This window comes from Aplysia californica, unplaced genomic scaffold (genome assembly GCF_000002075.1).
Source record: "Aplysia californica isolate F4 #8 unplaced genomic scaffold, AplCal3.0 scaffold00186, whole genome shotgun sequence".
Classification (NCBI taxonomy): Eukaryota; Metazoa; Mollusca; class Gastropoda; order Aplysiida; family Aplysiidae; genus Aplysia; species Aplysia californica.
The window spans coordinates 1102290-1115584 of record NW_004797456.1 but is presented as its reverse complement, the minus strand read 5'-3'; the positions used below and the strand labels follow the sequence as shown (position 1 = coordinate 1115584).

Below are 13295 nucleotides of genomic sequence, written 5' to 3'. Positions count from 1 at the left end.
TAAACATCTATAGAAGTACATCTATAACCAGGTGGTAGGACTTGTTCGATCAAAGCCAGTTACACGCAAAACGTCACAAATATTAGGGTGGATCTATGAGTATGTGTATGTGTGCGCATGTGTTATGGCAAGACAGAGAGAGAGAGAGAGAGAGAGAGAGAGAGAGAGAGAGAGAGAGAGAGAGAGAGAGAGGATGAAGGGAAGAAAGAGGAGGGGGAGAAGGAAGGGTAAGTGAGTTCATACATACAGTTTGTCACTAATGAATGTGAACACACACTTTTTGCGGTAAAGCACATAGATCACTCTTGCAGAGAAAATGCTCTACAAAATGTGTCCACTTTTATTGTTATCATTAAAATCAAAACTACATAAAGACCAGTACGCAACCTCAGTGCTTTCTTGTCGTATTTCCATTTTTAACAGCGAAAACGTGACATTTTCTTTAGCTCACTTTGTTATGAACTGTTTTCACTGTTATTAAAAATGGAGATACAACAAGAAAGCACTGGGGTCGCGAGTCTTCATTGACCGCTTCTAAAAAGGAAAGAAAGTACAAGTACTGGTATACCAGTAAATGATGCAAACAAATAAAAATTACACAGACAAAAATTTCCAGTCTTTTAATCACAGTAATCACAAATTTGAACTAGAATTGAAAAATTATTTCATATGACATGAAAAATGTAGCAAACCTTTCACTCATATCCTCAGACACTGGCACACACCAGAAAACAACAACAACAACAAAACTACAACATCACAAAGGGTTTTCAAAACTAAAATCTTCATAATACACATTGTTTTTCCTCCACTTGTAGCTTTTCTCATATGTCTTTGGGTCCTCGCCAATGGGTAAGTCTGGCTTGTAATTGGGCAATAGACCTGAAACAAAACAAATTCACAGAGCTCTTTGAGTTACAGGAAAGTTCTGTAAATAAGGCAGCAAGGCAGAATCATTCACTTTACTGTTTACTCTCTATGTTAAAACATTAATGCGATCCATCAGAGTAGTCTTACTAATGCAGATGAAGTCAGAACAGAGTGAATGAAAACCTTTATAGCATAGACTCAAGTTGATCAATAAAACAAGGTGACTTTCACATCAGACAGTAAAATTATAAATTTAGCTGGGGAACACAATTAATAACAAGATGTGTATGTGTGTGCATATGTACTAAGTGTGTTTAATTCGCAAACACAGAAGGTCTCATGTATCCTATTCTGACTTTCTAATAAATTCTAAATACAATTTTAAGCGACAAACATCACCATGTCTCACTGGTCTCTTCCATCACATTTGCTTCATTGAGAATTTCTAAAAAATATGATAGGGACTTTAATTCCAAACTTGTACATGTTTACTAGAGGTACAGTAAACTCTACAATACCCCTTTTTCATAGCCATCATGAACAATATTAGACCTATACCATTACAACAAGAAACAAGAAAAACACATGTTTATTAAAGAAACACTGAAAACGAAACAATTTAACTAATAAATATACCTGAAAATCTAATTTGCTATACGTGCCTTTTGCTTTGTGTGTGTTCGCTATGTGCATGCTTGACTGTATACATTTCACAAACCTGCAGAATACGACTGATAGAGTAATCTTTCGAGTTTCCACTGCATTGTGTGGCACATTCCAGTGACATGTTTTGGTAAAATTCGTCCATCAGGCGAAATAAATTGATGCAGTATCAGGACATCCTGCAAAACATGAATACAATAATGCAAATAAATTTAACTTTTCCTATGCAATTAATTTTGAGACTTTAAGAATAGCTCTAAAAATACTACATGTACAAGCGAATTTATGTCAACATCACGGGTAGAGATTGCTTTTTTTTCCATTGGGTGATCAGTGTTAGTAATACACAATTAGTGACAATTTAAACGACCGTGGAGGCTAGTGGTCTATTTTGGTAACGTATGAAAACATTCTCCAACAGGTACATGTACCTATATCTCCAACAGTACCAAACAAAGTGACAATGTACATCACCCTCACATATCCATCATTTTACTCTATTTTTTTAGCATCTTACAGTACTCTTTCACTACACTACAGCCATCCTCTCTCTTTAAACCCATGAAATGAAAAATCCAACAAACATATTTAGTCTAGAATCTAAAATGAGTGAACACACAACAAAATAAGAGTTGGATATCAAGGAAACAACAATGAATAAAAGAGATAATGTACAGTGAACTATCTATAGTTTATAGCGTGTTCAATAACAAAACGTCAAATCTTATGCCAGAGTCAAACCCATAAAAAATCCCGCAAGAAAACTTCTCGCTCTTTCACCTTAAATCTGCTGTAACATTAAAAAATGTGTTTCACTAACTGCTCATGTAAGTAAAGTTTAAAATTCTAGCTTATTTGGAAAAAAAAAATACCCACAGTTGAAAATATCCAAGACAGCCGGACTTTGTTGTGGAGTAAATTTGTTTTCTTAGACAGGTGGATGTTTTGGGCAGGATAGATGAAAATGAAGAATTCATTGTTCATTGTTTCAAAAGCAACCTCCCGGCATTCCGGACATGAAGAAAACAAACAATTCCCTTTCTAAAACTGTAGGTAGTTGCAGGCTTAGGCCTGCTATAAAGCTCACAATAACGATAATTTATTTACCTTTGAAGGGGGGGGGGGGTTGAAAGGGAAGTTTGACGTTGTGTGCGTCTGTCGAGTGTCGGCATTATTGCACGTCTCAGTCTGTCTGTCTGTGTGTATGTGTCCGTCTATGTGTTTCTGTCGGTGTGTGTCCACTTCTGTGTGTCTGTTGATATTTATTTGTCTGTTTATAAAATATAAGGATATGTAGCAGTATCTGTCTGTCTGTATATAATGTATCTCAGAATATATCCACCAATGTAGATTTGTGAGTTTTTAAAAACAAGTGCCAGAGAGGAGGGGATAACAATAATGACAGGTGCATGGATCATGACAGTTCTTCCACATCATAAGGGGCTGATATATATATATAATTTATGTCAACACTTTGTGCAATGTGATATTTGCATACAGTCCTGGTTGATAAAATATAGTGGTCTCATTCTCCTCTTGGGCAATGTCATTATATATAATTATTTATAGTAAAACCGAATGGGAAAGGAGGGAGCAGGGAGTTGGAAGTGGTCATATGTACAGGTGGTTGTCTTGGACAGGTGGCTGTAAGAATAAATTCGACTGTAAACATCTTTCCGATATTTGACATAGATCTAGAACTGGTTGGTGAAAAGTTGGGGGGGGGGGGGGGGGGGGGGGGTGGAGGACTGAAATGTTTTTTGATTGGTCACTGGAAACGCATCTCTGAGAGGTTTCTGACTGGTGTTTGGGTGACCGGGTGTAACGTTTAGTATTGTTTAGTTAGACCTAGGCTTTGATGTGCAACACGCGTGAATGCAGTAAAACATTAGACAGGCCTCTATTCTATAGGATTAAAGATTAGTCAAGTAAGCCTAATCAGCTGCGCTCGAAGAACTTATAGCTTACTTGTTCAACGAATCACAAGAGAAATGTTTCTCTGAATGTAAAAATCTATGATTCTTATGTCGTTCATGAATTTACGGTCGGGGGTGGTCGTTTGTAAAGCCAAGTGGCTGCTCCGTCGTCTCTATGACTATCACCAACAATTTCCTCTACGGCTATCTGTTCCCGACATTCTATGGCGCATATCATTACATTGAGTTTGTCTTTCTGCCACCCCCCACCCATTCAACGCCTTTGTATTCTTAACTGTCCTCAGAGAAATTCACGCGCGCAACCCGTAACTTGCGCACGCAACTTTTGCCCGGCATTTTCGTGAATTAACCAATTTTCCCACAAAAGTTGGAAAAATAATAATCAAATTTGGTTAAAAATAACCAAAACTTTCTTCCACGACTAAAAATAACGACGCAAAGGGGGGAAAACTTGTACCTGAAATAGCTCTACCACTTCCTTTGCACTACAGGGTGCCCATTGCGGATGGGATCGGGTCGCGTCAGGTCGGGTCGGAATGATCGCCTGACTCGTCGCCTGAAAGCAACGCGTTTGTTTTTGAGGCAGCGTGTCGGGCGCGATCGATTTGTGCCACGACAGCCGCTTTGCCCCTTGGACTGAATCATCTAGCTAGATCTAGATCTAGATAAATCAATCGTCTGATTACTTTGCTTGCTTGGTTCCATAGCACCAGGTAGATAGATCTAGTATAAAAATTTGTGAAAGACTTTAAATCTTAGGCTAGGAGGGTAGATCCAGATCTAGACATGGATCGATTCATCCAGAAAACCCCCCAATGTAATATTACATTTTTGTAAGGTGAAAAAATAGCAAGAAAAATAATTTATGACAACATATCGTTTTTTTAAATAACACATAAAAAAGAGTAACTTTACTATACAATTCACTTAGAGCAGTAAGCACGGCATTGTGGAAATGCAGTAGGTCCTCGAGCAGCAAGCACCGATATGCCATCTCACACTTTATACACTAGTAGACATCTAGGCTACATGACATGTATATCTAGTCTAATTTTGATTAAACCAGTGCGGTAAAAGTGGTAAAATGACACAGTAAGTTTTTCCGGAAAAGTTCTGCTTGTACCGTATTTAATTATTATGTCACACATGTGTATGCATGTTTTTCATGAACACTATCATGTAAAAGTAAAGCGCCGCATAGAACAATGATTGTACTCAAGATTTGCGCAATATAATGGTCAATTATTTTAAAGAAGCGAATAATGTTATATTACGGGATTTTTTTTGGGGGGGGGGTAAGAAAAGTGTAAAGGGGGGAGGGGGCAAAAAGTAAAAAAAAAAAAGGTGTAAGATCATATTTGAACAGCCCCAAAACCATGCTGGTCACACCTGCCCAAGGTCAGCGAGAGTTTAAGGACCTGACGCATGTGTCAGGGGACAAACAGTTTTTGTACACCGTGCACATGCAGTTTTTTTGTTTTTTGGGTTTTTTTTGTAGACATTCACATAAAATCTAACTTTTGATTTTGATCTAACAAATCTCATGTTGATTACTTTGATTGCAAAGAGCATACCAACAATGTATTCCAATAATTCCATGACAATTTTCAGCTATACACACATCTTGCAACTTTTGCTATTTTCAAAAGCAACTTTCTCTGAGGACAGTCGGGGAATCCTTCACAAAACAGTCACGTGTCGTCACATTATTGGCCAAAGTGACCCCCACCCCAAAGGGAGGTCACTAGAATATCAAGGCAAAGAAATGACAGTGTCCCTTCCTCCCTTTGCAAAGGTTCATGTAAACGCACGCTCCGTATGAACACACGCTCAGGAGCCCTCCCGAGCATCGTGCCTTTAGGCGGAGACGACTGTTTTAGATATGACCCCGAAAGTAGTCTACTCTAAGGTTAATTATATAAAGGACAAGAAAAAAAAGAAATGGGATTAGAAAGTAGAATTATGAAGCTAAACTGAAATACCTTGATGTATGGAGAGAAACAGGAATCTTAAAGCTGGGGATAATTAAAAAAAGAGTACATTTAAGTTACGTGGAAATTTACCCTGTATGTTAATTTGTCTTGAAATTCACATAATGGGCAACCTGTGGCAGCTTGGATTTTACGAACTGGAGATTTCACTTCTGATTCCAAGGGCTTTCCTTCTATCTGAAAAACAAGGAAAAGAGGATTTATGCAAGAGTAGAAGTAGACCCTTACCTTGCTGTTACATTTATACTTTTGCTTGACTGCTAAATCATTTTGTACAGTTTTTCCATTTCTTGTTCATTGATAAAAGCAGAGAGAGATAAGTGAGCCTCATATACTCATACATTTTCATTAATCATCCAGTTAAAAATGGTGGGTAAAAAAAAAGCGGTCGATAAAGAAAGTTACAAAATTGTAGAGAAAATCTTCATCATCTGACACAGTTGCATTAACTACATAAAGAATGGTGGGAGTTCAGCAGTGTGGAGAACATAGAAAAATAAATCTTCTTTATTGTCAAAATGATTGTTGCATAACTCTCAAAGTTGACAATTATGCTCATTATGATTTGCTTGCAGAGATTAATATTGAACTGGGAGTTGAGAGTCAGGCTTCACAAGAACCAAAATACAAACTATATGAAATCTCCTTGAAACTTACAATGAAACCCTTGAAAAATACCAAAGTTAACCAAAAAGGGGGCTTAAAATCAACATTAGGATTTCCACATTTCACCACATACATCAACACTTAATGTGAGCCCCATAATTTTCCGAAGCCTATCAATTATCGTATAAACATAATTGATAAATTGATAAAAAGCAAACAAAAGTCTAAAGGTCCTTGTCTGTAACGAAAACTGTTAATAAAAAGAAACACCATAACCTAACATTGAACTGACACTTGCTACAGCTGAAACTGAAATGGTATGAGCTCAATCCTCATTTAAGCCACAAGATTTCTGTCAGCTCTCTAACTTTGATGTATATGGATAGAGGGTACTTATATAATAGTTACGTCACCATTGTCATTGTGTGAAGGACCGACATCCCTGCACAAGGGGCATCCCCATAAGCGCTCCGTCCCCTGAAGAAGCACATCTCGAAGTGTGTAGATGCTGACGGTTCCAAGCAATGGTTGATTCCATAGCCTTCTGCTCATCCCACTAAGTCTTGAACTTCTGCAGGCGCCCCATCCAATTCCAAGCTCACAAAGTCGCTCAAGATGATGGTATCCCGACTCTTTTCGTTCTTTTTCTCGCTTTTCCCTGACTGAACGTACAATTTCAGGTTTGTCAGGGCACAGCTTCCCTTTAGGTTTCGCTTTCCCAGCGAGCTCATCAGCCAGCTCATTGCCCTTGACTCCAGCATGGCCCGGGTGAAGATCCACGGGATCGTTTTCAGTGTTGTCTTCTTCAGGAGCTCTGTCCATTCAGCTCTAAGGTTCCCACTTTCAATCTTCTTCAGAGTGCTCTGAGAGTCTGTGACAAAGATCACATGTGCTTGTCGAGTTGTTGTGACCCATTTGAAAGCCTGAGTGATTGCCTCTATCTCCATTCTCATGCTTAATTTATAGTCATATCATATGCTCTCTGTTGTTCCTGCACCAATCTGCCACCCATTCTTGCTGAGAAACCCCATCCAGGTTTTCCCCCTCATTTAACAGATCTATCCGTGTATACAACCACATGTCCGTGCCGTGAGTTTTCTTCAATCAGTTGTCGTATCTCAGTATCTGTCGCCCCCTGCGGCCACTCTCTACATACATTCTCTGTTCAGCGTAATCACTACCTTCCCAAAATCTCCCTGCTGTCTCTCATTCATCTTTATCCATTCTTCACCCCGCTTTATATCTTCCAGTGGGCAGACTTCCTTGATGGTGTTTTCAGCCTCAGCCATCCAAGAAGCTGCTCGTTTTAGGCGATTTCCCTTGATTGCTCCAATGGCTTTGTGAAGTGGGTGTTGCTTATCAGCCTCCACCCTCATGTATGCCCTCACCTGAGCCACTTTGTGTCTGTTTTCCACTGACATGAGGCTCTAAACATGCCTTAAATAGATAATTGGTATCCCTGGTGCAGCCTAGTATGATGCGCATGGTTTCATTTTGAACTCGATCCAACTTGTCCAGTTGGGTTTTAGTCAAGGTCAATACTCCGAGCCCATTAAGACCAGCTGCTGATGCATAAGAAGCAGTAGCCTTTGTTCCATTTCTGAAGCCGCCATGATCTTCACTGCATTTAAGCCCTTCTTTGCCCTTTCCACAACACCATCTATGTGATCTTTGAAGGTTAGACAGCGATCGAAAACCACTCCCAGATACCGCATCTTCTGACATCTTTGAATATTCTGTCCATTTACCGTCAGCTCTGGGACATCTGTCTTTACTATTCGATTTTTCAAAGAGCACCACAGTGCTGCGGCCTTCTGAGGCCACGCCAACAGTGATTTAGAAGTGGCTCCAACATAATTTTTTAACCCACCTTAATTTACTAGTAAGGTAACTGGCAAATAAATTGCTTCAAAACCTGGTGTAAGTAAGGAGAATGGGAAAGAGATGTATATGTACCCCAACCTCCCCAACAGCCTTTTACTTCTCAGTGTTGAAATATCTAATCTTTGTATTTTTAAGTTTACTTACTCATAGTTTTCACAATCAAAGATTATCAGTGTAGTGTCAGATATGATCATCATCATCCGGTGCCTTGCCGACTGGCGTGGGCGATCATGGACCTCCACTTCACTCTGTCTAGCGTAGCAGCAATGGTGTCTGTTGTTCTTGCTGCTCCTAGCCATGTTGTCGTTTTGTCCAGTATTTTTTCCCTCTGTCTGCCTCTGCCCCTCTTTCCATCAAACTTGCCTGTTGTTATAATATTTTCCAATGTTTCTTTCCACATTGTGAGTCCACAGAAATTTGCCTGTCGCTTTCTTATATTCGTCATAAACTGTCCTCTGCAATTTGCTTCAACCAAGACTTCTTCATTTGTTTTTCTAACTGTCCATGAGACACGTAGCATGCGTCTTATGAACCACAACTCCTGTCGCCACAATTGTTCTTTCCAGCTGTTCATTGATTGTTCATGCTTCGCACACGTATAATAGGATTGGCTCGATATAACTTTTCAGTACCTTTTTTCTCGTTTCCAGTGACAGATTGATGTTTGTGAGTATCTGTTTCACTTTGTGGAAGGTTGCTTTTGCTTGGCAAATGCGGCTTTTAATTTCGGTGTGACATCTCCCATCTGATGATATAATGGTCCCCAAATATTTAAAATGTTGCACTTGCTTGAGGGAGGTATAATTGATGTTGATATTGCATGTTGGGGTTGGAGTTTTTCTGCTTATCACCATTGTTTCGGTTTTCTTGATGTTTTGGCTTAAGCCCATGTTGTCACTCTCTTGTACGATGACATTTAAAAGATTCCGTAGGTGTTCTTCATCTTCTGCTATTAGGACAGTGTCGTCAGCATATCTTAGATTGTTTATATTATGTCCCCCTATCGAGATACCTGGCATTTCTTCTATGGGTCTCCTGATATTTTCACTATACAGGAGAACAAGTCTGAAGAAAGTACACATCCCTGTCTGACTCCTCTTTTAATCTGTATGTATTTGCTGACGTCGTTTTCTATTCTCATTGCAGCAGTTCGATCCCAGTACATGTTCTTGATCATGCTTAAGTCCTTCCTGTCAATATTGAGGACGTCCAGCATGTCGATGATCTTGTCAGATATGATAAGAACATTAATATTGCCTTTGACAAAGCGGAAATGGGACCCAATTTTAAGAGCGGAACAAAGAAAAGAAGTTATATATAGGGATGTCATAATAGCAAATAAGCACTAGCTAAAACTTGTGAAAAGTATAGTAATCTGCACTTACCACTGTTTTGTTATCTTCAGTAGTGACTTCCACTGTGGAAGAAGCACAGGTAAAAAGATGGCTTTAAGTTTATTATAACATCCAAAGTGTCTTAGTGTTTACCCAAATATGATACTTAAATCAACATGACTAGTATTCATTCAGTAATTTCAAAGTGATTTAAGCCAAAACTAGAAAAATGGAGACAGTACAAATTATACATAATAGAAGCTCGTGAACTGAATATTATATAGTATCTGATCATTAAAAACTAAGTAATAAAATCATCAGATAATCATTCATGAAGATTCACAGAATGAAAAATGACTGCACCTCTATTCTCTCACTCTGACTGTCTTTCAATAAATTCAAAAGACCGAAGTGTGAGAAGAAAAATGTAAAAAAAGAACTAGGCTAGAATATAATACAGTGGAACTTGGATTCAACGATAGCTCGAATTCAACTAAAGGAGTTGGATTCCCTGGGGTTTTTTTAAATTAAAAAAAATCAATAAAAATAGCTCGGATTCAACGAACACATATGAGCAAGCTTGGATTCAACAAAGTCGCTTGGAGGGTGAAGAGCCAGCCCCCCCCCCCCCCCCCCCCCCCCCCGTTGTCACAGCTTAGCTCATTTTTCTCCCGCAACGAACCTATCTATTCCTGAAAACCATCAATGGCACCTGCAATGTGAACCACTATTTGCTTCTATAGCCTGATATTTATATCTTGTGCGACCTACTAGCAGCCTTCTTTCATACCAATATGAGCGTTATTAGCATACACACATGTCTAAGCATGTGTCAGAGTCGGACGGCTGGCCAGCACATGTGTGACGAGTGACTGTGTGTGCATGTATGTGTCTTGGAAGGGAGGTGGGCATAAGCGGACCGAGCGTGGAATATCAGTAGAGATAGAGATACAAACATGTCACAGTTATTATTTCCCCCGGCTACTGATGGATATTACAGTGATAAGCTAGTATTGACATAGATCTTTTTTTTTTTTTAGTTTAGTAGAGGTTTTACGGCGCTCGCAACAGCATAAGGTCATATGAGCCGACTAGATCTAGAAATCTAATCTAGTACGTGCGCAAGAATATAATGATATTGATGTAAACATAGTGGCCGTCTGCTAATGTTCAAAGAAGCCAAGAAGGGACTTTTGAGAGGGATATGTAAAAGATAGATCTAATCTACGTGAGTCTGATACTGTGATAGGCCAGTAGTGTTTTGATTTGGTTGGGTAGGGCAATAATATTACGAAGTGACTATTCGGACTCGAGTCCGAATAGATAAAAATTATATTCGGACTCTGAATTGAGTCCAGCATGACATCCCTTCCGACTTCCGACCCTTGTTCCTAAATATTTCCAGCATTTCTGAAATTTTTTGGGATTATAATGATTAATTGAGATGTGAGCTTTAATATCCAGTTACTAGATCTAGATCTATCTAAACTGGCCCTCCCTGGATCATTAGTTTGAACAGAACAACTAAGCTGAGCTGACCTTGCTGGTACTGATGGGCAGATATCGATACTAAGATACCTATAGGTATTGGTATCGGTATGGATACCTGTCCTAAACATCGATACCTGTGTGTTATTTATCCCAGGGTTGCCAGAGCTAGTGACTTGGGCCTTGAGAATTTTTTGTTTAACAAAACTGATGAGCTTTTTAAATGAATCTAGAGATTTTAAAACAAAAATAGTGAAGTTTTTCATGAAATCTATCTAGTGATTTTGCTAAATCCTCACTGACAACCCTGATTTATCCTCATTATTGTAATTTTCTTTATTTTTCCTTCTTCTCTCTTTGGCTCCCATGCTCACTCTCCGCCTGTCTGTCTGTCTGTCTATCTATCTCTTTCTCTCTGTCTCGTTCTCTACGATGGCCTTCTCTGTCTGTCAATCTCTCTGCCTCCCCCCGCCCCCCCTTCTCTCTCTCTCTTCCTCTCTCTCGTTATAAAAATTATAAAATTATTAATTAGCTATGAAGCTAGGGTGGAACTTGGATTCAACGAGGTCGCCGGGCCTGAGCTAAAATCTCGTTGAATCCGAGTGTTCGTTATAGCAAACATGAGGTTTTGTGTAGATAATTACAGGCACTGAGCAAGTAATGTATAAAGAGAAGTCACAAGTAGCGCCTGAAATGCCTGCATATTATCGTGTAAAAAAAAAGGCCGCCTCTGTCATCTTGATTGAGTGCCAAAAAGTTGTGTTGCTGTCTTGTAGATCCAATATGACAGACAAATGCAAAGAGCAGAACCTTGGACTCTACTCCACATTTGTGGATCTGACGAAAGCATTTGATACTGTCTGCCGCGCAGGGCTGTGGAAGATCATGGCAAAGTCCGGGAGCCCCACAAAGTTCATCGCGATGGTCCAATAATTCCACGATGGCATGACAGCAAGAGTGGAGGACGATGGCGTGTACTCCCAGCCCTTCCCCGATACTAATGGAGTGAAGCAGGGCTGCATGCTGGCCCCACTCTGTTCAGCATGATGTTCTCAGCTATGCTGACCGACGCCTACCACGATGGAGATATCGGTGTCGGTTTTCTTTACCGCACTGATGGAAAACTCTTCAACCTTCGGAGGCTGCGGGCGAGGACTAAAGTCCATGCAGGCATAGCCCGCAATTTCCTCTTTGCGGACAACTGCGCGCTTTAAGCCAGTACTCAGTCAGACATGCAAGGAAGCCTGGACCGTTTTTCTAAAGCCTGCGAAAATTTCGGCCTCATTATCTCCATAAAGAAGACCGAAGTACTGTACCAGCCAGCCCCATTGGCTCCTTACATAGAGCCCCATTGTACCATCTACGGCCAGAGACTGGCAGTGGCAGAAAAGTTTGTCTACCTTGCAGCACCCTCTCTTGTTCGGTCAATATCGATGAGAAAGTGGCCTACAGAACTGCCAGAGCTAGTTCAGTCTTCGGTAGATTGAAAAACAAAGTCTGGGAGCGAAGAGGACTGAGCCTTAACACCAAGCTCAAAGTGTATAAAGCAGTAGTTCTGCCATCCCTGCTCTACGCTTGCGAAACGTGGACAGTCTACAGCCGGCATGCCAAGCAGCTCAATGCCTTCCACATGAGATGCCTCAGGACCCTGCTTCGTATCAAGTGGCAAGACAGAGTCCCAGACACTGAGCTTCTACAGCGGGCCAAGATGGAGAGATACGCTATCCTACTGGGCTCTCAGCTCCGATGGGCCGGCCACGTTCACCGCATGGACGACTCTCGCCTCCCTAAGAGGCTATTCTATGAAGAACTGACCCTAGGCGGCCTAGGCAAATGTTCTCTCGGCAGACAAAAGAAATGCTTCAAAGATGCCCTGAAAGCATCCCTGAAGAGTTGTGACATTCCCCATACCACCTGGGAAGAAGCTGCTCGCGATCGCACAGTTTGGCACTCCTTATATATCTATACTACGAAATTTGCGGAAAAGGATGTGATTTCAGAGTCAGAGTCAAAGTGTTCGCTTTTAGTAGGCTACATTTGTAATGGAACGTTTGTTCACGGCACAGAATTCTACAATTTTTCTGTTATCACAGTGTAGAATTCTGTGGTTTAGGGTGAACGCGCACCGGGTGAGAATAGCCACAAGACTCGCCTGCACTATTCTCACTCCGGGTGAGACGGTGAGAATAGAGGTGGCCTTACAAATAATTTTTGTGAGTCTCAGTTCTAATAGATCTAGATCTAGAATCTAGATCTAGACCAAGAAGCTTTTTCATCCTACCTCTTTTAGCTGATATGCTAGCAGAAAGTGAGAAACTTTTGGCTGCAGGCCACCTTTGTCGCAAAGAACGGGTAATTGAAAGAACAAAGTTTGGAGACAACCTAAGTTTCATGGTCGCTGCCATCTTCGATAGAATTCTCAGGTTAAAAACTTGAATGGTGAATGGAGCAGATAATATTTAGGAATGACAAGCTTGAAATGTGAAACTTGTTGCAAATAAAATCTACAAGTTTAGTTAAAC

General features: G+C 40.3%; 1 protein-coding gene across 1 annotated transcript; it reads right to left on the bottom strand.

The window, feature by feature from the left end:
- Window positions 1–277: 277 nt before the first annotated feature.
- LOC101850087 (39S ribosomal protein S18a, mitochondrial) lies at window positions 278–13206 on the bottom strand. Its single transcript, XM_005098569.3, has 5 exons — window positions 13055–13206; window positions 9337–9368; window positions 5534–5638; window positions 1589–1712; window positions 278–882 (listed from the first exon to the last, which is right to left on the bottom strand). Exons 1-5 carry the CDS (start codon window positions 13176–13178, stop codon window positions 758–760), a joined length of 510 nt encoding a protein of 169 aa, XP_005098626.1. The 5' UTR covers window positions 13179–13206; the 3' UTR covers window positions 278–757.
- Window positions 13207–13295: the final 89 nt, after the last annotated feature.

Coding starts and splice junctions, on each gene's coding strand:
- LOC101850087 (XM_005098569.3), bottom strand. CDS start 13,178: ATGGCAGCGACCATGAAACTTAGGTTGTCTCCAAACTTTGTTCTTTCA. Junction 9,369..13,054: donor TAGCATATCAGCTAAAAGAG/GTAGGATGAAAA, acceptor CTTCTTCCACAG/TGGAAGTCACTACTGAAGAT. Junction 1,713..5,533: donor AAGACAAATTAACATACAGG/GTAAATTTCCAC, acceptor CATGTTTTGCAG/GATGTCCTGATACTGCATCA.